The sequence below is a fragment of the Lutra lutra genome, chromosome 11 (genome assembly GCF_902655055.1).
Source record: "Lutra lutra chromosome 11, mLutLut1.2, whole genome shotgun sequence".
Classification (NCBI taxonomy): domain Eukaryota; kingdom Metazoa; phylum Chordata; class Mammalia; order Carnivora; family Mustelidae; genus Lutra; species Lutra lutra.
Window position 1 is genome coordinate 65,591,645 of NC_062288.1, and position 27,020 is coordinate 65,618,664.

General features: G+C 40.8%; 1 protein-coding gene across 2 annotated transcripts in view; it reads left to right on the forward strand.

Annotated features, from left to right (window-relative positions):
* The first annotated feature begins 3,631 nt into the window (after positions 1 to 3,631).
* The window catches only part of NPSR1 (neuropeptide S receptor 1), a 151,347-nt gene continuing 127,958 nt past the window's right edge, over positions 3,632 to 27,020 (forward strand). For both annotated transcript variants that reach the window (XM_047695132.1, XM_047695133.1), the window contains exon 1: positions 3,632 to 3,787. In XM_047695132.1, coding sequence (XP_047551088.1) covers positions 3,632 to 3,787 — 156 coding nt within the window. The remainder of the gene's footprint in view (positions 3,788 to 27,020) is intronic.

A 27,020-nucleotide genomic window follows, 5' to 3' on the forward strand; every position in this document is an offset into this window, starting at 1 on the left:
TTCTTAGTAGAAAAACTGCTAGGTCCTAGAATATGCATGTGATCAGCTTTAGATAATGCTGCCAAAAAGTCTTCCAAAGTGCTTGCACCAAGTTACATTGTCATAGTAGTGTGTGATAGCTCTTCATCTTACCCATCCTTACCAACAAAAGGTATTTCCCATCTTTATCATTTAAGCCTTTTTAACAGGTGTCTCATGGTTTCATGCTAGATCCTGCGCTCCATCAATGCCTCTCTCATTTTTGTGGCGTCTCTTGGGATGAATTCAGGTGAGAACCTAGAAACCATAAGAGAAGTCCCAAGATCTGTAGTCAGCATACTAGAGAACCAGGGAGTTGATGTGTACTTTTAGCCTAAAATCCAGCAGGCTTGAGGTTCAAGAAGACCTAATGGTTTAGTTCAAGCCCAAAGACCTTTGAAGACCAATGCTCCAACTCAAAGCAGTCAGACAGGAGTTCTCTCTTATTTATGGGAGAATCAGCCTTATTGTTCAATGATTCAAATGATTGGATGAAGATCACCCACATTAAGGGGGGCAATCAGCCTTACTCAGCCTACAGATTCAAAAGTGAATCTCATCCAGAAACACCTTCACAGACACACTAAGAATAATGTTTGGCGGAATATCTACGCATCTCACTCCCCAGTCAAGATGACACATAAAACTAGCCATCATATCATACTTATTAGCTTGTTGTCTTGTCTACAACATTCCTTTCAACTGTGATATAGTATTATTCCATTACATATAAATGTATGTATATACAAACACACATATATAGTTATACTTACTATAAATGAAAAAAGTATTATTTTGTTTAATATTATGTTTGTGAGTTTCATCTATAATGTGCTATATTTGCTACAAATTATTCATTCTCATTGATGTATAGTATTTCATTGTGTGACTGCATCATGGAAATGTATTTATCTGGTCTACTAGTGATGAGCCTGTAGATAGTTTCCAGTTTGGAGTGTCTCATTAATTTTGTCACTCTGAATTTTAGGTTGCTTTTGATTGATTTCTAAACAATATTGCAAAGCCATCCTTTCCAGTGTCTCCTTGTACACACGCACACATAAATGTTTCTCTTGGGCAGCCACAGGTCAAAAAAATGACCCATCTGCACCATGAGTGGAGAGAAAAGAACACAACCAGAAAGTTCTTTCCACCTATTCCCTATCCATCATGGAATCTACTCTTTTCTCTCTTTCCACCCTCACCATATTATGACTTAACCAGCTTCTGCTCTCTCCCAGAAATTTCTCACAGATTTTTAAAATTTTTTATTGAAGTAAAACATACTTATGAAAAAGTACATACATTTTATGTTGCAGTGAAATGAACTTCCCTAAATTAAATACACATAAGTAACCCAGTTAGAGATAGAAAATTACCAGCATTAAGAAATGGAATGATGCCTCATAGGCCATGTAATTCTAACTTTACTGGATACTGCCAAATTGCTCTTCAGTGTGACTGTGTCAGCTAACTCCCAAAGAAGTGAAAAAAAATACACCCATTTCTTCACATCCTTGTCAATACTCGGGGTAGTCAGACCCTACTTTTGCCTATGCCAATAGAAAAAAATTTGTCGTATTGTTTTAAGTTGCTTTTCCTTAATTTTTTAACATGGTTGGGCATCTTTTCATGTTTATCTGCCAGTCAGAATTTCCTTTGCTCATTTTGCTATCTGTTGTCCTGTTTTGACTCTTCCCTTGCAATGCCTGGCTTATCCAATTTTCTGGCCAGCTCCTTCCTATTTGCTGCCCCTTGTTACTGGACCAAAGTGGATCTGCTCCTTGACATACCACAGACAGAGATAACACCAGGAGGCATTGTCTCACAAACTCAACTTTATTTCTACAAACAAGGAAATCACGGAGAATAATTTCTAAAGTCGTGTCTCCCTGAACAACAACAACAAAAAAAAAGGCTCCTTTTTTTTAGGAGGTGGGATAAATATTCCAAGGAGTATTTAACATTATAATGAGGTGGAGGCACTTTCTGGCACCTTTTTAAAAAAAGATTTTATTTATTTGACAGAGAAAGATCACAAGCAGGCAGAGAGGCAGGCAGAGAGAGAGAGAGAGAAAGAGAGAGAAAAGCAGACTCCCTGCAGAGCAGGGAGCCCCACGTGGGTCTTGATCCCAGGACCCTGGGATCATGACCTGAGCCGAAGGCAGACAGTTAATCCACTGAGCTACCCAGGCACCCTTTCTGGTACTTTCTGAGTCTTGTGTGCAGGCATCTTCCTCAAATGTTTCTTCTTCTGTTTCAGCAGCTCATTAGTTAGTTTCTAAAAGGTAAGATTGAAAGTTAGGCAGAAGCTTTTATGACCTCCCTGAGCTCAGAAGGTCAGACCAAGGACATTTGTTGCCCCTTCGGTGTAGCCTTAATACCTTCTCATCTATAGCATTCTATGTACTTCTGGGCTGGGCAGATAATGCTAAAGCTTTCCCACTTACTTCCATCCCAGCTATGGTTTTTTCATGATCATCACTAACCTGCTACTCCTTCTACCAGGTGTCATGGACCAATGGCTACCCACGTCTGGAGCGTTTTCCATGTAAATAATCAGATAATTAATGCCTGGTTGCAATACAAGCAGCTTAGTTCTGTTGTTTTACACCTGGCTGTCTACCCCTACTGTGTTAACTGCGTGCCTCAACTGGCATTTGAAATATGTTGCAAATCAGTATATGGTAGTGTCCAAGCACCGCTGTCTAGGAATTTCTGAAGAGCTGAGTTATTACCTCATTTCCATCACCGGTTGTGGGACCTTGGGCCAGTCATTTCAGCTCTGAAAGCCAGTCTTTGCTAGGGTATAAGGAGAACATAAAGATACAATGGCTGCCTACCTCACTGAGTTGCTTGGATGTCAAATGAAAGAACATCAAGGTGATCAAAGTATTTACCGGGTCCCAGTCCCAGTCCCCTCAACAGGGGTCATAGCTTACAGACAAACACAGACCCCAGGCTTTTCTGAGAAGTGCCCTACGAACACCTAGAGTAAACCACGGTATGAAATACAATAGGTTCTTTCCCCGTGTTTACTGAAATAATGCACAGGCTACTGAGTAAATGGTTAGGTGAGTATTGTAAGTCAGAAAGCAAGCTCAGCCCGAGCAAATGCACAATTATGATTTGATGTCGGAAGAGCCAACATGACCTGAATTAATCAGTTGGCCGTTGAGTCCAAGTTCTTGTATTGTTGAAGCTGGAGCAGAAGGGAGGATCATTCTGGAAGTTAGGGAAGGCATAGCTGGGCAGGAAGGCCCGTCTCGGGAGCCACGTGGATTGCTGTGGGGGCGAGAGGTCAGGGGGCTCCCACCTGCTCTGCGTGAGGTCCCGGCCCTGAGCGGGACATGGGGTGAGGAGGCTGTGCCGGCTACTGGATGGTAACTGCTGAGCAGAGAGCAGCACGTGGATCCTCGCAGGCTTCCGGCAGAGCTCCTCAGGGAGGTGGGCTCCGGGAGGGCTCCATGCCTCTGCTCAGCTGAACTTCTGCCAGAAGCCTTGGGAGGCAGAGCAGGTGCAGAGCTGTAGCTGCTGTCTGGCGCTCAGAGGGCAGCTGGACCCTTCCTGGGCTGCAGGCACCGGGACAGCCAGGCTCAAGTTCACCTGAGCCATGCCAGCCAACCTCACAGAGGGCAGCCCTGACTCCAGTGACTCCAGCGGGACCACGCAGACCCTAGATGCTTCCCCAGTTTTCTGCACCGAAACGGTAACTTTCACAGAAGTGGTGGAAGCCGAGGAGTGGGGCTCATTCTACTACTCCTTTAAGGTACGTTCCCTGCTTTCCACTCTGAAAAGGATTTTCAATAATGAGACAAGTGGAATTTAAGAGATCCAGTTAAACTATCGTTGCCAATACCGTGAATGGGTATAGTTTGTTTTTCTTTAACTAAAAGAGTAAAAGAAAAAGGAAAAAAAAAAACAAACCCTGATTAGCTAAATCAAGGAGTTTTTCATACTGTGCCAGGACCTAAACTGTAGTTTCTTATGAATACTGGTCTTTTTGTTCTGCTGCTGAAAATGTGTGAATCTTGAGTAGCATTTATGTTAAGCAAGAAACGGTAGAGTGGATGATCCCCCCTGCCATTTCCTTAGGTATAAGCACTTCTAATTAATTCTATAGTACTGCTTGAAATGTTGTCTGTTTCTTGTAAGGATTATTGCTGTGAGTGTTTTGCTGGGAACATCAGAAGTGTGGAGAGCCCCCAGCCCCCAGGACAGTGCCTGGCGCAAGGAGAAACATAGCAGTAAGGAAGGAAAGACCACTTGTTTTTTGATCCTGGCTTTGAACATCAGGGAGTAATAGATTCTGTGACTGTAGTTTGTGGTGCCACAGTTTGCAACAAGTTGTCTCCTGGAACAGATAAGTAAATCAGACTTTGGTGAATTTCACCTTCAAAGCATTCAGGGGCCACACTGCGAAATGATCCTTATTAGGTTAATACTGTTTCCTCTTCTATAAGACTGTATAGTCAGAAACAAGCCAGGCATCTGGAAAACAAGTTCTCTGCCTCTTGCATCAGAATGCAGACATGTCAGGAAATTTCACATGCTGCCTGGAGGTGCCTGATGTCGTGGCAATAATTCCCAGGTCTCAAACTGGTCTTTTATACCAGAAAGGAAAATATTTCAAGAAAAATTCTAGCCATGTTTGTTTGTTTGTTTGATCCTCTGGGTGTTCTTGAAGTGATTTGGTTTTTTACTCCACAAAGTAGAATTACTATAATATCTATCTCTCTCCTGGAGCTTTGCTTCTTTGCAAACACTCAAAATGAAACTTTCAGTGGGGAGCAATCCTGGGAGGCAGCCTAGCCTTCCACAAAAGCCAAGAGACAAAATAGCAGAGCAAAGCCCAAACAAGTCACTTAGGCTGGCTCTATGGGACCCAGCCCCTCAGAACCACCCCCTGACGCATGCACACACACAGCCCCGCTGCCCAGCTCCGCGACAGAAAATAGACACTGAAATCAGAGTTTGTTGCCATTTACCTTTGACTGAGTACATCGTCTCTACGGAATCAGCTCACAGATCCAGAGAGTCTGTCTTGGAGAAGCAGGCTTTGTGCACCCAGGAAACACACCATTCCTTCTCAGGGACCCTACCTCTGCAGTGTCTTGATAGTTATAAAACCGGATAGCAACCAGAATGAAGAGAGAATGGCCATTGCAAAGGGATACTGATCCCAGTAAGGCAGCTGTTCTGAGACTCAGGCAATAATCACTCTCCGCGGAAATCTGATTTGCCCTTTTTTGAATACAGCTCCTAAGGGTATTTTGAGTGTTCAGAAAAACAGATCCTGGCTGGTTCTCTACTAGTGTTTACACGCTGTCCTAACATCATCATCTCTAGGCACTAAAGGGAATCACATCATTTTTTAAATCTCATTCCTATTCATGTTTGCCCTCAAACAATTAGACAAGAAAAGAAGATAAAAGAGAGGGATTGTTTGTTCAGGAGCTTAGGATGTTCTATTTCATTTTTTGGCCCACGCAATCATTACTAAAACACACTGATTTGTAGTTACAAGGTGGTCCGTGCTGTTTGTGGACACTGAGCTTAAAAGTTTCAGGGTAGAGGACGCCTGGGTGGCTCAGTGGGTTAAAGCCTCTGCCTTCGGCTCAGGTCATGATCTCAGGGTTCTGGGATTGAGTCCTGCATCGGGCTTCCTGTTCATTAGGGAGCCTGCTTCCCCTCTCCCCTGTCTGCCTCTCTGCCTACTTGTGATCTCTCTCTCTCTGTCAAGTAAATAAATAAAATCTTTAAAAAGAAAAAAAGTTTCAGGGTAACTTTTTCCCATGGTGCTCTTGGAAAAGGGCAGTTCTGTTATACTGTGGGTCCAGAAACAATTCTGATACAAATTCTCGTTCATAGTGAGCCTTTTATTGCACATACTACTCAAGAAGAAAGTCCAAACTGCTCTTTACTATGTCCCAAACGTGTCCTTTTAATCCCCGTTCTTTACCAAAAGCAGTAAAATATCATAAAAATAAAAATGGTATCAGTGGTAAAAGTAGCAGAACTAATAGCAAGAACAATAGCCTAACGTCTCATTTGCTTTGGGCTTTCTTGGTGCTAGGAATCTTTCAAAATGACCTCTGTGACGTGTCGCATTTCCTTCTTACACACAATGCTGCATCTCTGCCTCTGGAATTGCCTTGCACCTGCATCTGCGTTGGTCTAAATTCCACCCCCTCTGAAGTCTTCTCTTGAATTGCTTCTCCAGGAAGCCCCCCTTGACTCACCTCTCCTTTGAGTGTACCTGCCTTCTTGCCACGTAATCCAGCTGTCTTCAACTGCTATTTCAATATGTGTCTGGGAGATGTATAATAGCCATTAAGCTCCTCGAGTGATTTTTGTTTCCTATTCGCTCCAGAAACCAGCACTATGCTGGGCATACTCAATAAGCACTTACTACATTAATGAAGTGTGGTGCTCTGTTGCTATCAACTGCCCATGTTTTCGCAGAAATCTTGCTTTCTCAGTAACAGCGGTGGGGCTCTTGTTAACCATCACTCCACAGGGTAGCCCCTGCCTGTCTCTCCACCCACTGTACTTGCCAAAAAGGTCCTTCTCGGCATGAACATTCAAATCATCCTTATCCCATTTCAAAACCAAGGCAACAAAGGTAAGTTAGGGGTCTAGTGGGCGCCGTAGACTAGTACCTAGTACCTGATTTAGCCCTGGGAATCCGTACCCACCATGTTGTAGCCTTAGTAGTGTCAGTGGTCTTGTGCAGTCTGCATGCCTGGGCTTCTGATGGTGTTTCCTACATAGCACTTGAGTTCTCCTCTGAACCCCAAAGCTCTCTTGGCAGGAAACAAGACATCCCTGTCTGTATCTGGGTAACTTTCTCTTTGACAGGCTTAGAGCCTTTTCTTCCTCCCGTTTCTACCCCCAATTTCTTGTCCTCACTTCCCACTGCTCTGACCTACTCTGCTATCTAAGTATGTCCTCGGATATAGGCAGGAAGGTCAGCAGTGAGTTCACCACCCCCTTCTTCTATCGTGAGTTTCACGTGATCAAACCTATGTGGTTCTGGGTTCAAGGTTCCCAGCTCAAGCCCTGGTTTCCTTCATAGATTCTAATTTCAATTTCCTGACCCAGTTCACTTCCTCAATTCCTAGCCCCAGCACCAAATTCTACCAGAAATTCCCAAGGAGGATGGGACCTGGCTAATCAGAAAGTCAATAGAGGATGTGACTACAAACCTGTCCAAGTGGAAGACAAAGGTGAAACTTAATTTTAGCCTTTCATTTTGCCCGTGAATGTGCTAGCAGAGTTTCCTGTATCTCTAATTCTTAATGATGAGAAAATTAATTCAAAGTAACTAGGAGAGAACCCTGTCTGAATTAGTAAATTGGTGAAATTATAAAATAATGCAAATGAACTCATTTTTATTACTCTCAGGTGAGGGAAGAAACTTGAACCAAGATTGCTAAATATTACCTAATGATGATCTTTTATTGAATCTCCTTCAGTGGAAAGCTACAAATGATATGCGATTAGTCTAACTATTGTTTATATGTAAATGGTTGCTTCTAAGTGCTTGAGGGCGATAGGACACAGTTTTTTCCCTCTGTTAGTGCAGTCTCCTGCCTACTGTCTGTTAATTTTCTTAACACACCTTTCATCCTTTAATATAACAAAAACAAATTCTTGTTCGATTCCTGTCCCACTTATCTCACGGGAGGCTTTAGCAAGAGCTCAATTGAAAAAGCTTATGTAGACTGCTTGTTTTCATTATATTTTGGTTGACAACTCATTTCTAACAACTTGATCTACTTACTGAGTACCAATATTTTCACCTCCAGCAACTGTCATTTCAGTTCCTCTTTGCCCACTTTTCTGAACTCTCCTCTTGTCCCATCCCACCTTTTATGGGCCTGTCTGTCTCCTTCCTATTTTGGACCCCAGGATAGTATCAATGATGCCCTTCCCGGAATCCAGGAGTCCCTGACCTCCTCATGATATCTCCTGCCCATTACAAAAAACATTCACATCATGCCTTTGTTTATGCCTTCTGTGTAGTTTCACTAAGTATGTTCATTTTCAGTACATTCATGCGGTTGAATATGTGGTTATTCATAAGGAAATGACTACTAGTTTTGGTCGGTTAAATAATTATTAAAGGTCTGTTATTTACTACCTGTTCCTGCTGTGCAGACCTAGCACTCCAATTTCTATTCCCTCACTGGGTAAGTTCTATCATGTCCAATTTTACTTTGTGTCATCGAGAAAGGCACAGATGTTGCTGGTTGGCTCTACAGGGACATCGGTCAATTCTCGAGCTATGTACTCTGGTTTTTGAGAAAGGGAAACTTGTTCAACTAAATTTCTCTTTGCATTACTAACACATCTCAGGGCAGGAAACATAATCTTAGTTAATTCCAAGTGAACTCAGAATTAGTTTTTCAGCCTCTGAAGGGTTTTCCCATTTTCTGACTCAAGGAAGGTATCTAAGCTCTAGGGATGGTGTCTCTAGTGCATTCACATGTGTGTGATGGAGGGGAAAGGGAGTGGGTCCAACTTGGGGAGAGATCTGGGCAAGTTGGTGTCAGCTAGAAAAGTGTTGTCTGGCCTTCAGAAGGGGTTATCCTTGTTCCAGACCCTTGTCTGGATCCCCATCTGGCCCAGGTCAGGACCACACTGCCTTCTGAGGCAGAGTACTTTTGTTAAATTTCTTGCAGCCACACGGGTGTTCACACCCCTCTTTTCTTATCTCAATCCTGGCTAAATTTTTGTTTCCTTACTGGGAATGAAAAGTTCAACTGCTCAGCTCTGGGCTGTGAGAAAGAGGTATTGTCTCCGCCCCCCTCTCTACCCACATGGAGATCGTATCTGTAAAACTCCCAACTCACAATAGCCTGGGAAACCCCCAGGGACTACCATTCCCTCTTTCCTGCACAGTAAGTGGACTTCAGTCCTCTTTTAATACTCTGCTCTCAGACTCAGTGGGTGTTCTCTCTTCCTTTTTTGGTGCAGGCCTTTGGAGGGGCCAACACAATACCCTCTCATCAGTGTCTAGGCTTCCTCGCCTTCTGTCCCACTGCTGTACCATCCTCTGTGCCAGCTCCCTCGGCCTTTCTTTATCAAGGGGAAACTGGCTGCACTGTGTTCTTCCAAACTTATTATTCCAAGCTCTCTGCTCTGGTTGCTCAAAAGACACTCCTCTTGCCAGGGAAAAAGCCATTTCTTTTCAAGGCTGTTAAGATACCCTCCTTGCAACCTTTCTTTTTTTTTTTTTTTCTTTTCAGTGTCCCAGAATTCATTGTTTATGCACCACACCCAGTGCTCCATGCAATACGTGCCCTCCTTAATACCCAGCACCAGGACCACTCATCCCCCCCACCCCCCTCCCCTCCAAAACCCTCAGTTAGTTCCTCAGAGTCCATAGTCTCTCATGGTTCATCTCCCCCTCCAATTTCCCCCAACTCCCTTCTTCTCTCCATCTCCCCATGTCCTCTGTGTCATTCCTTATGCTCCAAAAATAAGCAAAACCATATGATAATTGACTCTCTCTGCTTGACTTATTTCACTCAGCATAATCTCTTCCAGTCCCATCCATGTTGATACAAAAGTTGGGTATTCATCCTTTCTGATGGAGGCATAATACTCCATAGTATATATGGACCACATCTTCCTTATCCATTCGTCCGTTGAAGGGCATCTCAGCTCTTTCCACAGTTGGTGATGTGGCCATTGCTGCTATGAACGTTGGGGTACATATGGTACTTCTTTTTACTACATCTGTATCTTTGTGGTAAATACCCAGTAGTGCAATTGCAGGGTCATAGGGTAGCTCTATTTTTAATTTCTTAAGGAATCTCCACACTGTTTTCCAAAGTGGCTGCACCAACTTATATTCCCACCAACAGTGTAAGAGGGTTCCCCTTCTCCACGTCCTCTCCAATGCTTGTTGTTTCCTGTCCTTGTTAATATTGGCCAGTCTAACTGATGTAAGGTGGTATCTCAATGTGGTTTTGATTTGAATCTCCCTGAGACTAATGATGATGAACATTTTTCCATGTGTCTGTTAGCCATTTGTATGTCTTCTTTGGAGAAGTGTCTGTTCATGTCTTCTGCCCATTTTTTGATGTGATTATCTGTTTTGTGTGTGTTGAGTTTGAGGAATTCTTTATAGATCTTGGATATCGGCCCTTTGTCTATAGTGTCATTTGCGAATATCTTCTCCCATTCCACAGGTTGCCTCTTTGTTTTGTTGACTGTTTCCTTTGCTGTGCAGAAGCTTTTGACCTTGATAAAGTCCCCAAAATTCATTTTCGCTTTTGTTTCCTTTGCCTTTGAAGACATGTCTTGAAAGAAGTTGCTGTGGCCAATGTCGAAGAAGTTACTGCCTATATTCTTCTCTAGGATTTTGATACATTCCTGCCTCACATTGAGGTCTTTTATCCATTTCGAGTTTTATCTTTGTGTATGGTGTAAGAGAATGGTCGAGTTTCATTCTTCTACACATAACTGTCCAATTTTCCCAGCACCATTAATTAAAGAGACTGTCTTTTTTCCACTGGATATTTTTTCCTGCTTTGTGAGATTGTTTGACCATAGAGTCGAGGGTCCATATCTGGGTTCTCTACTCTTCCACTCATCTATGTGTCTGTTTTTGTGCCAGTATCATGCTGTCTTGGTGATCACAGCTTTGTAGTAAAGCTTGAAATCAGGCAACGTGATGTCCCCAGTTTTGTTTTTCTTTTTCAACATTTCTTTAGCAATTCGGGGTCTCTTCTGGTTCCATACAAATTTTAGGATTGTTTGTTCCAGCTCTTTGAAAAATGCTGGTGAATTTTGATCTGGACAGCATTGAAAGCATAGAATGCTCTAGGCAATAAACATTTTAACAATGTTTATTCTTCCTGTCTGTGAGCATGAATACCCAACTTTTGTATCAACATGGACAGGACTGGAAGAGATTATGCTGAGTGAAATAAGTCAAGCACAAAGAGTCAATTATCATATGGTTTCACTTACTTATGGAGCATAACGAATAACATGGAGGACATTGGGAGATGGAGAGGAGAAGTGAGTTGGGGAAGTCGGAGGGGGAGACAAACCATAAGAGACTGTGGACTCTGAGAAACAAACTGAGGGTTTTGGAGGGGGAGGAGGTGGAGGGGTTGAGTGAGCCTGGTGGTGGGTATTATGAGAGCATGTATTGCATGGAGCACTGGGTGTGGTGCGTAAACAATGAATTTTGAAACACTAAAAAGAAATAAAATGGAAAAAAATTTTAAAAAGAAAGAAAAGACATGTCAGATCATTGTTCCATAACTGAACTTAGCTTTTCTCTGGACCTCTCAGTCCACCTGATTGCAGAAATAGCTTGGTCATTCCTAGGTAAACTCAGACCCTCAGATCTTCCCCATCATTTTAGTGAGGCATGGCATCTATAGCCAGATTGTTGGGGTCAGCTCCCAGGGCCACACTACCTAACTGTGTGACTTTGAGCAATTCCCTTCTACCTCTGCCATGGTTTCCATGTCCAAGAAATAATACTAATAATTAAATGTCCTTCTGAGCATTGTTGTGACAAGTGACGGAATTCTTGTGAAATCTTTAAGAATGGTGATTGGTCTACAGTGTTCAATAATCATTACGTTGTTAGATCCCCAGGAACTAATTGTTTCACTCTTTGAGAGATGAGGAACCACCATTATTCATACTTCTGAATATTCTAAAAGACATCGCTGCATTTGAAGCTCTTTGGGACAGTTTTAATATACATTAAGTCCTTACATAGAGGTGGTGAATCAAGCTCTTTCTTTTCTTTCAATTAGACCATGAAAACCGTAGAATAAGATATTTAAAGAAGATTCCATTTCTTACTTTATCATCTTGATATAATGTCTAATTTTTATCTATGCAAGCTTAATGACCCACTGCAAGAAGGGCTATTTACAATGATGGGAAATTATGCCCTATCCAGTGGAAGAAAGGATGGGCTTCTACTGGGGCGAAAAAAATCTGGGCCACAAGATAGCAAAAGCACGCGCACTCATGATGAAGTCATTAAGAAGGAATCATCAGTGTTCTTTTTTTTTTTTCTCCTAATTTAGGCTATATTGCTGGCTGCCTAAAAATGATAGATCTCTTACACTTGTCAGCACTTTATAGTCAATAGCATAATTTCACATGATTTCATTTGACCCTCTAGGAGGGTTTAAAATATCATATTTTTTTAACTAGATGTGAACATGAAATCTGAGAAAAGTTAAAGGTGTGAACTTCCCAATGAAATAGAAAGAAGAAAAAAGAAATAAGATTCTACCGCTGATTTAAGTCAGGATAGGGTGGGTTCCACAACAGTAAAAACTAAACTCTGAATATTGGTGGTTTAACATATCAGAAGTATATTTCTCTCACACATCCCAGTTGCAAGCAGGTCAACTTGTAACTCTGCTTTCTAGAACAAAATGGTTTCAAAAGGAGCAGGCTTTGGCCTTGTCTTATCTGCTTTGGCTTGAACTGATATATGACTTGACTCGATTCCATTGGCAAGAATTAATTAGGTGATGAGCATGGGAAATGTAGCTTCACTGAATGGACATCCCCAGTGTGGGGAACATAGTGTACTGCTTTAAAGCTTGGCTTGATTTTCACCTTCTACAGGCTGAAACCCAAAGTCTTCAGCCTGGCCTAAATATGTTCATAACCCCAATATGTTATATAACATACACACATGAACACACACACACATACACACACACACAGTCGACTTCAATCATGGAAAGGTAACTCTAGATCCCACTTCCCTAGCATAGTGTCTGACACAGAGCAGATAAAGGGTCAAAAAATATTTTGTTTAATGAAAGAGTATATCAAGCATATCTGTGTCATAAGTTTATTCCTAAGGTCTCAATAAATTAATGTGAACATATTCGAGTGGATGGAATCTTTTTTTTTTTAAGATTTTATTTATTTGACAGACAAAGATCACAAGTAGGCAGAGAGGCAGGCAGAGAGAAAGGAGGAAACAGGCTTCCTGATGAGCAGAGAGCCCAATGCAGGGGCTCAATCCCAGGACTCTGGGATCATGACCCGAGCTGAAGGCAGAGGCTTTAAACCACTGAGCCACCCAGGCGCCCTGAGTGGATGGAATCTTAATCCTTATTCTACAAGCCATTGGGATTGAATTTTAAAGGTACCATGGTTTGGGGGAATTCCTAACACCACAGCAAGGCCATAGAACAGGGGAGGGTGTGTAAAGAGATCTTTAGACCTGAAGCAAACAACAGCCAAGGTCTGACGATACTCCTTTCTAGGCTGCTAGTTCTGGTTCCACATCTGAGGCCTGGAAACCATTCACCTCTGAACCCCAAGACATCAGGCAGGTATTAGGAAAGGGCACAATGTTAACATTCACGTACCTGCACTCCTTTTATGTGTTCTGACACCTGATTATAGAAGTTCAGCTAGAGAAGAATTGAAAAAATTTATGGAAACAAATGATAATGAAAACACAACGGTTCAGAATCTGTGGGACACAACAAAGGCAGTCCTGAGAGGAAAATATATAGCGGTACAAGCCTTTCTCAAGAAACAAGAAAGGTCTCAGGTAACAACCTAACCCTACACCTAAAGGAGCTGGAGAAAGAACAACAAAGAAAGCCTCAACCCAGCAGGAGAAGAGAAATCATAAAGATTAGAGCAGAAATCAATGAAATAGAAACCAAAAAAACAATAGAACAAATCAATGAAACGAGGAGCTGGTTCTTTGAAAGAATTAATAAGATTGATAAACTCCTGGCCAGACTTATCAAAAAGAAAAGAGAAAGGACCCAAATCAATAAAATCATGAATGAAAGAGGAGAGATCACAACGAACACCAAAGAAATACAGACAATTATAAGAACATACTATGAGCAACTCTAAGCCAACAAATTTGACAATCTGGAAGAAATGGATGCATTCCTAGAGACATATAAACTACCACAACTGAACCAGGAAGAAATAGAAAGCCTGAACAGACCCATAACCAGTAAGGAGATTGAAACAGTCATCAAAAATCTCCAAACAAACAAAAGCCCAGGGCCAGATGGCTTCCCGGGGGAATTCTACCAAACGTTTAAAGACGAACTAATTCCTATTCTCCTGAAACTGTTCCAAAAAATAGAAATAGAAGGAAAACTTCCAAACTCATTTTATGAGGCCAGCATCACCTTGATCCCAAAACCAGACAAGGATCCCAACAAAAAAGAGAACTACAGACCAATATCCTTGATGAACACAGATGCAAAAATTCTTGCCAAAATACTAGCCAATAGGATTCAACAGTACATTAAAAGGATTATTCACCACGACCAAGTGGGATTTATTCCAGGGCTGCAAGGTTGGTTCAACATCCGCAAATCAATCAATGTGATACAACACATTAATAAAAGAAAGGACAAGAATCATATGATACTCTCCATAGATGCTGAAAAAGCATTTGACAAAGTACAGCATCCCTTCCTGATCAAAACTCTTCAAAGTGTAGGGATAGACGGCACATACCTCAATATTATCAAAGCCATCTATGAAAAACCCACCGCAAATATCATTCTCAATGGAGAAAAACTGAAAGCTTTTCCGCTAAGGTCAGGAACACGGCAGGGATGTCCGTTATCACCACTGCTATTCAACATAGTACTAGAAGTCCTAGCCTCAGCAATCAGACAACAAAAGGAAATTAAAGGCATCCAAATCGGCAAAGAAGAAGTCAAACTATCACTCTTCGCAGATGATATGATACTCTATGTGGAAAACCCAAAAGACTCCACTCCAAAACTGCTAGAACTTGTACAGGAATTCAGTAAAGTGTCAGGATATAAAATCAATGCACAGAAATCAGTTGCACTTCTCTACACCAACAACAAGACAGAAGAAAGAGAAATTAAGGAGTCCATCCCATTTACAATTGCACCAAAACTATAAGATACGTAGGAATAAACCTAACCAAAGAGACTAAGAATACTCAGAAAACTATAAAGTACTCATGAAAGAAATTGAGGAAGACACAAAGAAATGGAAAAATGTTCCATGCTCCTGGATTGGAAGAATAAATATTGTGAAAATGTCTATGCTACCTAAAGCAATCTACACATTTAATGCAATTCCTATCAAAGTACCATCCATTTTTTTCAAAGAAATGGAACAAATAATCCTAAAATTTATATGGAACCAGAAAAGACCTCGAATAGCCAAAGGAATATTGAAAAAGAAAGCCAAAGTTGGTGGCATCACAATTCCGGACTTCAAGCTCTATTACAAAGCTGTCATCATCAAGACAGCATGGTACTGGCACAAAAACAGACACATAGATCAATGGAACAGAATAGAGAGCCCAGAAATGGACCCTCAACTCTATGGTCAACTCATCTTTGACAAAGCAGGGAAGAATGTCCAATGGAACAAAGACAGCCTCTTCAATAAATGGTGTTGGGAAAATTGGACAGCCACATGCAGAAAAATGAAATTGGATCATTTCCTTACACCACACACGAAAATAGACTCAAAATGGATGAAGGATCTCAATGTGAGAAAGGAATCCATCAAAATCCTCGAGGAGAACACAGGCAGCAACCTCTTCGACCTCAGCCACAGCAACATCTTCCTAGGAACATCACCAAAGGCAAGGGAAGCAAGGGCAAAAATGAACTTTTGGGATTTTATCAAGATCAAAAGCTTTTGCACAGCAAAGGAAACAGTGAACAAAACCAAAAGACAACTGACAGAATGGGAGAAGATATTTGCAAATGACATATCAGATAAAGGGCTAGTGTCCAAAATCTATAAAGAACTTAGCAAACTCAACACCCAAAGAACAAATAATCCAATCAAGAAATGGGCAGAGGACATGAAGAGACATTTCTGCAAAGAAGACATCCAGATGGCCAACAGACACATGAAAAAGTGCTCCATATCACTCGGCATCAGGGAAATACAAATCAAAACCACCATGAGATATCACCTCACACCAGTCAGAATGGGTAAAATGAACAAGTCAGGAAATGACAGATGCTGGCGAGGATGCGGAGAAAGGGGAACCCTCCTACACTGTTGGTGGGAATGCAAGCTGGTGCAACCACTCTGGAAAACAGCATGGAGGTTCCTCAAAATGTTGAAAATAGAACTACCCTATGACCCTGCAATTGCACTGCTGGGTATTTACCCTAAAGATACAAACGTAGTGATCCGAAGGGGCACATGCACCCGAATGTTTATAGCAGCAATGTCTACAATAGCCAAACTATGGAAAGAACCTAGATGTCCATCAACAGACGAATGGATAAAGAAGAAGTGGTATATATACACAATGGAATACTATGCAACCATCAAAAGAAATGAAATCTTGCCATTTGCAACGACGTGGATGGAACTAGAGGGTATCATGCTTAGCGAAATAAGTCAATTGGAGAAAGACAACTATCATATGATCTCCCTGATATGAGGGAGAGGAGATGCAACATGGGGGATGAGGGGGTAGGAGAAGAGTAAATGAAACAAGATGGGATTGGGAGGGAGACAAACCATAAGTGACTCTTAATCTCATAAAACAAACTGAGGGTTGATGGGGGGAGGGGGTTGGGAGAGGGGGTGGGGTTATGGATATTGGGGAGGGTATGTGCTATGGTGAGTGTTGTGAAGTGTGTAAACCTGGCGATTCACAGACCTGTACCCCTGGGGATAAAAATATATGTTTATAAAGCTGTAAAAAAAAAAAAAAAAAAAAAGAAAGAAAGAAAGAAAGGATGAATCCCCAAGTTTTGTAGCAACATGGTCGGGACTGGAAGAGATTATGCTGAGTGAAATAAGTCAAGCAGAGAGAGTCAATTATCATATGGTTTCACTTGTTTGTGGAGCATAACAAATAGCATGGAGGACAAGGGGAGATGGAGAGGAGAAGGGAGTTGAGGGAAATTGGAAGGGGAGGTGAACCATGAGAGACTATGGACTCTGAAAAACGATCTGAGAATTTTGAAGGGGTGGGGGGTGGGAGGTTGGGGGCACCAGGTGGTGGGTATTGTAGAGGGCACGGATTGCATGGAGCACTGGGTGTGGTGCAAAAATAATGAATACTGTTATGCTGAAAAAATAAAAAAATTAAAAAATAAGAAGTTCAGCTAGAGAAATCTTCTGCAAGATACAGAGGGCAAAGGGCACCATCTGTGGACAATAGAACCTAATGCAATGGGCTGAATGATTCAGCCCTGTCTACTAGACAATCAAGCAGCCACGCGATTCCTGTCTGCTGCCTCTGGACACTGCAAGCAGAAAATGTGTCTGTCCTGTGAACAGTGAGACTATAGCTGCTTCTCAGGAGAAGACCTTATACTAGGTACTAGGAAACCAAGAAGGATGCATCACTGTCTGGATGGGCTGGAAAACTAAAGCTTTAATTAAAAAATATTACTAAAGTGGCTTCAGCCTTTTCAATTCTTAATACCTATAGGTAAACATAAATATTTTTCACTCAATTTAAATTTTAAAATACAAATATCATGTCTAAGAATAAGTCAAAAGTGTAATTGTAATAATGCAGAATACAATTTTTTAAATTTTATTCTTTCCCTCCCCATATGTTACATACCCTTTTACCCTATCATGTTGAGAATCACAGATTGGCTTGACCAGGTATTACCTTAGGCACTGTGGGATCAGAGATGGAAGAAAGAGGTACCTTGACTTCAGACGGCTCTGTTTAATGGGAAACCAGACATTTAGTCAATAATTATAAGGGAAAAGGATATAGTCACTTAGGAAAGGGAAGAAGGGTGTCTGGGTGGCTCAGTTGGTTAAGTGTCTGACTCTTGGTTTGGGCTCAGGTCATGATCCTGAGATGGAGCAAGCATCGGGCTCTGTGCCTAGCGGGGAGTCTGTTCTCTTTCTCCCTCTGCCCCTCCCACACTCATGCACACGTTCACTATCTCTCTCAAATAAATAAAATCTTTTAAAAAATAGAGTTAGGTTAAAAAAAAAAAGAGAGAGACCCAAGGGAATCATTAGACTAAACAATATGGATTTTTTCTTATAGGCAAGAAGATCTTTAAAGTTTCATTAACAAAAATATTAACAGTGAAAACTGATTTTAGAGAGGTTGATCAGGCTGCAGGGTTGCAGGGAGGGGACCCTGGGAAAGGAGAGTCAGTTCTGATGCCTGAAAGAGAGGCGTTGGTGCTCAGGCAAGGATTGTCTTGTCGGAGAGTGGAAAGAAAGCTCATGTGTCAGGTCACATACAGGTTTCAGGGAATCAGAGAGGGTTAGCTTAGGCAGAGAAGGAAGATGACATGAGATGAAAAGGCAAAGGAAATTGAATAGCCATAATAATTCTGAAAAAGAATAAAGTCAGAGTACTCATTCATGTTACATGACTTACAGATTTATTGTAATGTTACAGTAAGGTATTGAGGGAACGCTAAACATACAGAAATGGAAAAGAAACAGGCCCACACATATATAGTCAATTAATTTTTGACAAAGGTAAAACAGAAATTGAACGAAGGAAGCAAAAATAGTGCTGGAACAAATAGATAGCTACATGTAAGAAGTGAACCCCTACCCAAACCTTACACCCTATAAAACTTAACCCCAAATGGATCATATACCTAAGTGTAAAACCGAAAATAAAACACTTAAAAGAAAATCTAGGAGAAAACTTTTGTGAGCTTGGATTAGGCAAAGATTTCTTGCATACAAAAGTAAAATACAATCCATTAAAGAAAAATTTGATAAATTGGACTATTTTGTAACTAAGAACTTCTTTTTTTTTTAAGATTTTATTTATTTATTTGACACAGAGAGAGAGAGATCTCAAGTAGGCAGAGAGGCAGGCAGAGAGACAGGGGGAAGCAGGCTCCCCGCTGAGCAGAGAGCCCGATATGGGGCTCGATTCCAGGACCCTGAGATCATGATCTGAGCCGAAAGCAGAGGCCCAACTCACTGAGCCACCCTGGTGCCCCTAATTAAGAACTTCTATAATTTAAAAGATGTTATTAAGAGATTTTTTTAAAAGGCTAATTGCATACTAGGAATAAATATCTATAAAATATATACAGATCTAATAGGTCATTTTATCCAGAGCATATAAAAGTTTTCTAAAGCTCAATAAGCAGGAAAAAAAAAAAACCTTGATTTTAAAAAAGTAGCAAAAGTTTTAGGGGTGCCTGGGTGCCTCAGTTGGTTAAGCCTTCAACTTTTGATTTTGGCTCAGGCCATGATCTCAGGTCCTGAGATAGAGCCCCGTATTGAGCTCCAAGCCTAGGATTCTCTCTCTCCGGCTGCCTCTCCCACCCCTCCTCACACAGTTTCTCCCTCTCTCTCTTCTCTCTCTGTCTCTCTCTAAAGAAGGTTAAAATAAAATAAAATGTAGCTAAATTTTGAACAGACATCCCACCAAAGAAAATACATCGATGATAAGTAAGGACATGAAAAGATGTTCAACCTCCTTAGTCGTCAGGGAAATTCAGAATAAAACTACAATGAAATACCACCACACACTTATTAGAAGGGCTAAAATAAAAATATACTGACTGCGTCAAGCACTGTCAATAATGGGAAGCAATTAGAAGCATCCTACATTCCCGATGGCAAAATGGTAGACATTTTGGAAAACATTTTGCCCTTTTCTTATAAAGTTAAACATACATTTATTGTACAACCCCCAACTCCTACTCCTGGGCATTTATTTACCCAAGAGAAGTAAAACATACATCTATACAAGAGCCTGTATATCAATAGTGAGACTGCTTTCATTTGAAAAGCATATACAAATATGCTTATCAAAAAAAAAATATATATATACATACCAAAAAGCAGAAACAACCCAATCATCCTGCAGGTGGAGAATAGATAAGCAAGCTGTAATACACACATTCAATGGAACATCCCCTAGTAATAACAAGGAATAAACGTACAGATACACAAGACAGCATGATGCACGTCAAAAACATTATGCTAAGTGAAAGGAAATCAGACTCAAAATGCTACATACTGTCATGATTTCATTTATGTGACATCATTGCGAAGATAAAACTCTAAGGACAGAAAACAAATCAGTGGTTGACATGGGCTGGGGGTGGACCAATGCCTGACTACAAAGGGCACGGTGGAGTCTTTGTGCATGATGGAACTGTTCTAGATCTCCAGTGTAATGATGGTTACATTTGTCAAAACTCACAGAACTGTACACTAAAAGCCTGAGTTTTCTTCTGTAAAGATTATACCTTAATACAAAATTCATTATCTAGACATTTATATCGTGAATTTAATTTTCAACAAAATGTGTTTCATTTAAAAATCATAAATCCCCAAGTGACAGCATAATGGATGTAGAGCTGAAGCCCCAGGAGCACCTGAAATGGAATATGGATTTAGAAGATTACTACAGAATCAAGGGTTCAAGATGGATGAGCCTCCAAAAGCAGAAAATATGGATCAAAATGGACGGAAAGATGGAGGCCCCATGTCACACAGGTGTTTGCTCAAATGTCGTCTTCTTTTTTTTTTTAAACATTTTATTTATTTGAGAGAAGAGAGAGACAGTGAGAGAGAGCATGAGCGAGGAGAAGGTCAGAGGGAGAAGCAGACTCCCCGTGGAGCTGGGAGCCTGATGTGGGACTCAATCCCGGGACTCCAGGATCATGACCTGAGCTGAAGGCAGTCGCTTAACCGACTGAGCCACCCAGGCGCCCTCAAATGTCGTCTTCTTTGACTTGTATGACATCATAGGACACATCTGTGCCTTGTCTCTCTATCTCATAGTGTCTAGAAACTATGCTTTACGAGGACCAGAACTCTATCTGGTTTCACCATTGTGTCTCCAGTGCCAACAACCATGCTAGCCTTGATTAGACCCTCAGAGAGTCTTGAAGAGTGAATAGACCCTACTATGGACTTAGATAAGCATAAATATTGACAAAGAATTCAGGGCACAGCTCTATGAATGTTTCCCTAGGTTTCTCTTTATTCTACTTTACAAGTAGACATCAACCATTAGCCATTTACATGAATCTTAACTATATAAAGCTAATAGAGCTGAGGAATGAAGAAGTTGCTTCCAAATTTTGGAGAACAGCAACAGATGTGAAAGGAAGCATTGGATGAGCCTGGAGGAGATGAAGATGAACAGATGCTGAATGGGCAGTGCTGTTTGGTTGACCCCATAGCTAATCTCAACCCCCCTCTCACTTCCCCAGCTAAATACTCCCTGCCTTAGTCTCTCCCCTGCAGTTCATAGTAGCTCAGTTTGGGAAACTTATTGGAAGCCTATGAGATTTCTGATAAAATTTCTCCTTGTCTAGTAAAAGGAGAAAGATATGGCTGGCATTTTATTTTCCCCTTCAGTCTTCCTTGAATCCTGACACAGTGCATGGAGCTGCAGCAGCCACTTTGTGACCACAAGAGAAAACCCAGGGCAAATTAGATGAGTCAAAGACAGCAGCCACCTACCTTCAGATTTCTTCTTATATGAAAAACAAAAACAAAAACAAAAACACTCATTATTTGTTTAAGCCCCTGTTAAGTGGGCTTTCTTTTATTTTTGAGTTGAACACTTCCCTAGTAGATTTTTTTAAAAAGGTGAAAAAATCACATGTTTAGAGTTCTGAAGCCAAGGCCTTCAAAGTGCACCACAGAAAATCAAATAAACATTTCATTTTCTTTTATTCTACATTTGGGTGGTGCAGGGCTGGCTATGCTCAGATTTCTCATCCTGCTATTAAAGAGGCCCTGAATAGAATTTTATAAACATTGATTCAGACTGGATTATATGTTTCTGAGTAAGAAAAATCTCTCCTCTTTCCCAAAGAAAAAAACCTTCAATTTTTCAGAATGATTCTCCACATTTCAAATAATGACAGTACCTAGGTAATTTTATGAAAAACGTGAAAAACACTTTAAAAATATTAGCTTAAAAAACTACCCAAAACATTAGGTCACTTTCTCATAATGGCTCAATAGGAGGATTTTCCATTGTTCTTCCTGAAGTAAAAGGATGGGATTCTTGACACTTAAAGACAACCAAGGAAAGTGTGAGTCATGGGCTCTAGAACCTAAAACCAATTCCATATTGTGCAATCCTGAACCCCTCACATGTCTGCTCTGGCCTCAGGCAGCTCTGCCCGGGGAGCCGAGAAATGAAGTAAGGAAGGAGAGGGTTCTCATGTGGAAAATGGATCTGGGGGAAGAAAGGAAGAAGATAGTCATGGAGGAATTCTACTCAGAGTCTCCTGTCAGCATCCCCTCAAGCTGAGAGTTAGTGAACAGTGAGTGAGGGCTGATGGACTTCCTCCTGAAGACCAGCCTCAAAGACTCTCTACCACCCAGATTCTCCCTCCCTCACACTGTCCACTCTCCCAGATTCTCCCCCAACCCACACTCTCCATTCTTCCACTATCCACACTCCCAGATTCTCCACTCTCTCACATTCTCAATTCACCCACTCTCCACCCTCCCAGATTCTCCACCCACCCAGATTCTCCACTCATTCAAGTTTCTCCACTCACCAAATTCTCCATTCTCCCCAATTCTCCACTATCCAGATTCTCCACCCAGATTTTCCACTCTCCAGGACTGTACCCACTCAGATTCTCCACCCTCCCGGATTCTCCACCCTCCCAGATTATCCATCCACCCAGATTCTCCATTCACCCAGGTTCTCCACTCACCCAGATTCTGCATTCTCCCCAATTCTCCACTATCCAGATTCTCCACCCATATTTTCCAGTCTCCAACACTCTACCCACCCAGATTTTCCATCCACCCAGATTCTCCACTCTTTCTCACTCTCCACTTTCCCAGATTCTCCACTCTTCCAAATATTCCATTCCTCCAGGTTGTCCCCTGCCATACTTTCTACTCTCCAGCTTGCCACTCTCCCAAATTCTCCACCCATCTACACACTCTCCTCTCTCCCAGATTTTCCACTCTCCCATATTCTCCACCACCACCCTCCAGATTCTCCACCCACCCAGATTCTCCACCCTCCCACACTCTCTACCCACCCAGATTATTCTCCCTTTGCCGAAGGGAAGTAAAGCAGAAACTTCCAGAGATTCCTCCCCCATTTATGTTCTATTTTTGGAAGGAAAGAGACAGTTCTCCCAAGATAGAAATAGGTGGTTGGTGAGGAATAAGAAGGAAGCATAACCTTAACACAAACATGAACCAGGTCAAGCTTTCCCACATTCTTAAGAGGTACTTCTTTCCCTTTGCTGTCTTCTCTTCCTGCTCTCATCCCTGCCTCCCCAGGCATTCATCATGGACCTTGCATGCTCTGCTTTAAAAAATTTTTTTCTCCCTCTTTTCCCTAGTCCTCCTTCTATCTAAAAACATTTTTTCCTCAACAAGCAGATTCCAAGTATCCGCATAAAAGCCTTTCAGAGTAAAGGAATCCTTCCCCTGGAGTGTCTCTCCCTTCAGCCCTCTTAACCTTCCAACACTGTTTGCATTTTAAAGAGGATTTTGCTTAACTTAAACAAACCCCTACTCTCCAGAGCTCCCTGAGCAGAGAAAGTGAAGATCACAGGTCTAGAGGAGTGCTGGGGTTCCTTGAAGAAACAACAGCAAGGGGGAAGAGGATTCCCCTTAATTCCTCTTCTTCCAGCTCCCAAAGGCATTCGCCCAGCTCCTCTGTGGGCTGGAGCCCTGATTCACCCAAGCCTGCATCTCCAATGTTCCAGACTCCGCATCTGATCAGGGATCTCCCTGAGGCACTTAGAATTCCATTCACGTGCAGATATTGAACCGAAGTCTTTGCGCAAGGACCATTATTCACAACTCATAATTTAATAAAAAAATGAAACGGAATATTGTTAGGGCCCAAATGCAAGTTTCCTTCCTTTCATCTAACGTTGTGGACTATTGCCCTTGGCAACACATAGCAATCTATGCAAATAGAAGATACTCTTTCAACTGAGGATAAATTTGATTTTATTTCCAATGCACTTCGTTCCTTTTGAGGATATATATATATATATTTTTGGTTTGTTTTGTTTTGTTTTCCACTTAGGTTGGTATAAAAACGCAAAAGGTATTCAAGAATACAGAAACTACTTCCTCCCAAAAACCTAGAATAATCTATTGAATGCTAACTGCTAAGCACTTTGTCTTCTCCATCGATTATTTTATTTACTCCTTTATTACTCAGGTTAACCTAAATCATGCCTCGGTAACAAATAACCAGCTATTATCAGAAAGTTGAAAGTATAATGTTTATTTCCTGTCATGCCATGTGTTTATTATAAGTTAACAAGGGGCCTCTGCTTATTGTAGTTCCTCAGGGGCATAGGCTGATATTAAGGCTGCCTTAATATCAGGACTAGAAGACAGTCAGAGAGACAGACAGAAAACGGTGAACCCTGTCCTGGTTCTTTTAGCTTCTGCCTAGAAGGGACACACATCACTTCTGCTCACAATTCACTGGCTAAAGTTAAGTTCATGGTCAGATCTGACATCAATGGAACACAGAAATAACAGCCTCCCCCTGGGAAAGTCAGGGGCTATTGGAGAATTGTGAATGCCACTCCTGCAACTCTGAAACAGGCATTATCATCCTTGATTTACAGAGAGAAAGGTGAGGCACATAGAAGCCAAGTTCACACAATAGTTGATTGTCCAGAAATGCGAACCCAGCCATCTGGATCAGAAGCACATGCATTCTCCACCGTAACAGAACTCCCTAAAGATGTTCCACAGAACTCAAACAATGTAAGTTGCTGAGTGTGTAAAAAAGAACTATGACCAAAAAAGTGTAGAAAAGAGCACATACTATATTCATCATATATAGTGTAATAGCCTATTTAAGTTTCTGAGAAGTCTTACAGTAAAAAAAAAAAAAGTTTAATTCTGCTTAATCAAGATTTCCCAAACTTATCTGACCATAGAACATGAAGATGTTACCTCTAATAATATGCCATGGAGACAATGGTCCCTGGAACGCACCTCAGAAAACGCCACATAGTATTCTTTTCTCGCGGAACCTGTGCAATAACCCAACAGAACCAGCTTTTGGGGCCGATGAGACCCAGAAAGGTAAAGCGATCTTCCCAAGGTCAGACAGGCCAGTAAATGGTACAGACAGGACAGAGCTGTAGTCTCTAGATACCTAAGTTAGAGCTCCTGGTCGGCCTGTGGAAGCATCATGAAAATACAAACTGGAAAGCACTAGTCAAATTTAAGATAGCATCAATTCCTAATGCTAAGCACTACTGAAATATATAAAATATTTGAATAAATGAAAAAACGTGGTGCTTTAGAATAGGAAGATCAAATTTTGTGAAGATGTCACTTCTCCCCAAATTATCTTATGATGTTTAAAACCATTTTAGTCAAAACTTCAATGTGATTGTTTTATTATGAAAAAATAATTCAAAACTCATAAAAAAAACAGGTGAGAAAAACTAAGAGATTTTAATATAAATGCTAATGAGGAAAGGGATTTTTCCCTATCAGCTTTTAATAAATATAAGTCTGCATTAAGCAAAAACATTTCAGAATTAGCACAATACTTGACAGATCAATAATAACAAATGGTTTTCCCTGAAAATAAAATTCTTGTATATAAATGAACGTAATACTACAAAGAAACTGCAAAAATCAATAATAAGGAATGTGTATTTTGGCAATAAAAGTAGAGGATGGGTGTTTGGGTGATGATTCTTAGATCAGGTAAGGTTGTAAGATCAATTTCAGTTGGATTTCGGAAATAAGTTTTTATAAAATAGCTAGAAAAAAGTATAATTATCAGACTGATTTTGAGATGAGCAAAAACTTTCAGAGTTTAAAAATAAAAATTCAAAAAAAATAAAAAAATTAAAAAATTAAAATTCAAAGGAAAACAAAAACTAAGAAAATTATTGGCAATAAAACTAAATATATGTAATATTATAGCTAGTAATGATATATATAATAATTGTATGACAAGAGTAACATGATTAAAGCCATTAGTATATAATGAGCTTCTAGAAGGAAAAAAAAGATGTTTTTGATGGAAAAATGGGCAAAGAAAATAAAAATAATTTTAGATTAAATGCAGAGTTAAAAGAACATATAAAAATATTTTTGCCAGCAGTCTGAATGATACAACCTTAACAATGAGACATATCCAACTGGCAAAGATTCAAGAAAAATATGTAAAGCATGTGACATTTCTGTAACACTGTCAGTAAATCAGTACAATTAAGCTAACTTTTCAGGAGAACCATTTCGTGATATACACTCAAGCCTAAACAATGTATTTGCACTTGGATTTAGTTAATTCTCCTTGCAGAATTATAAGAATACTAAAGAATTCTTAAGAATAAGAATTGGATGAGATGGGCACCTGGGTGGCTCAGTCAGTTAAGTGTCTGCCTTCGGCTCATGTCATGATCACAGGGTGCTGGGATCGAGCCCCGTGTCAGGCTCTTTGGTCAGCAGAGAGCCTGCTTCTCTCTCTCTCTTTTTGCTACTGCTCCCCCTTGCTTGTGCTCTTTCTTTCTGTCAAATAAAATCCTTTTTTTGAAGATTTTGTTTTTAAAAATTTTTTATTTATTCATTTGAGAGAGAGATACAGAAAGAGAGAGAGAATGAGTGGGGGGAAAAGCAGAGGGAGAGGGAGAAACAGGCTCCCCACTGAGCCAGGAGCCCAACGTGGGGCTTCATTCCAGGACCCCATGATCATACCTGAGCTAAAGGCAGATGTTTAACCATCTGAGCCACCCAGGTCCCCAAATAAATAAAATCTTAAAAAATAAAGAAAGAAGAAGAAGAAGAAAGTCCAAGACATGGTCTTAAGTGTTAGCTTATTTTATTCCATAGGTATTGGACAATAGAAGAGGAAAATATGATAGAATCACTGGATGAAATATTAAGGAATATTATGCACCTATAATAATAATTGCTCTTCATTTAATGCTAAAGCTTTTTTAAAATCATGATAAACTGCATATATAATACATTTCAAGTTTTATAAGCTATATTGATATATACTCAGAAAATATGAAAGGAAATGTACCAAAATGGGAAAGTGA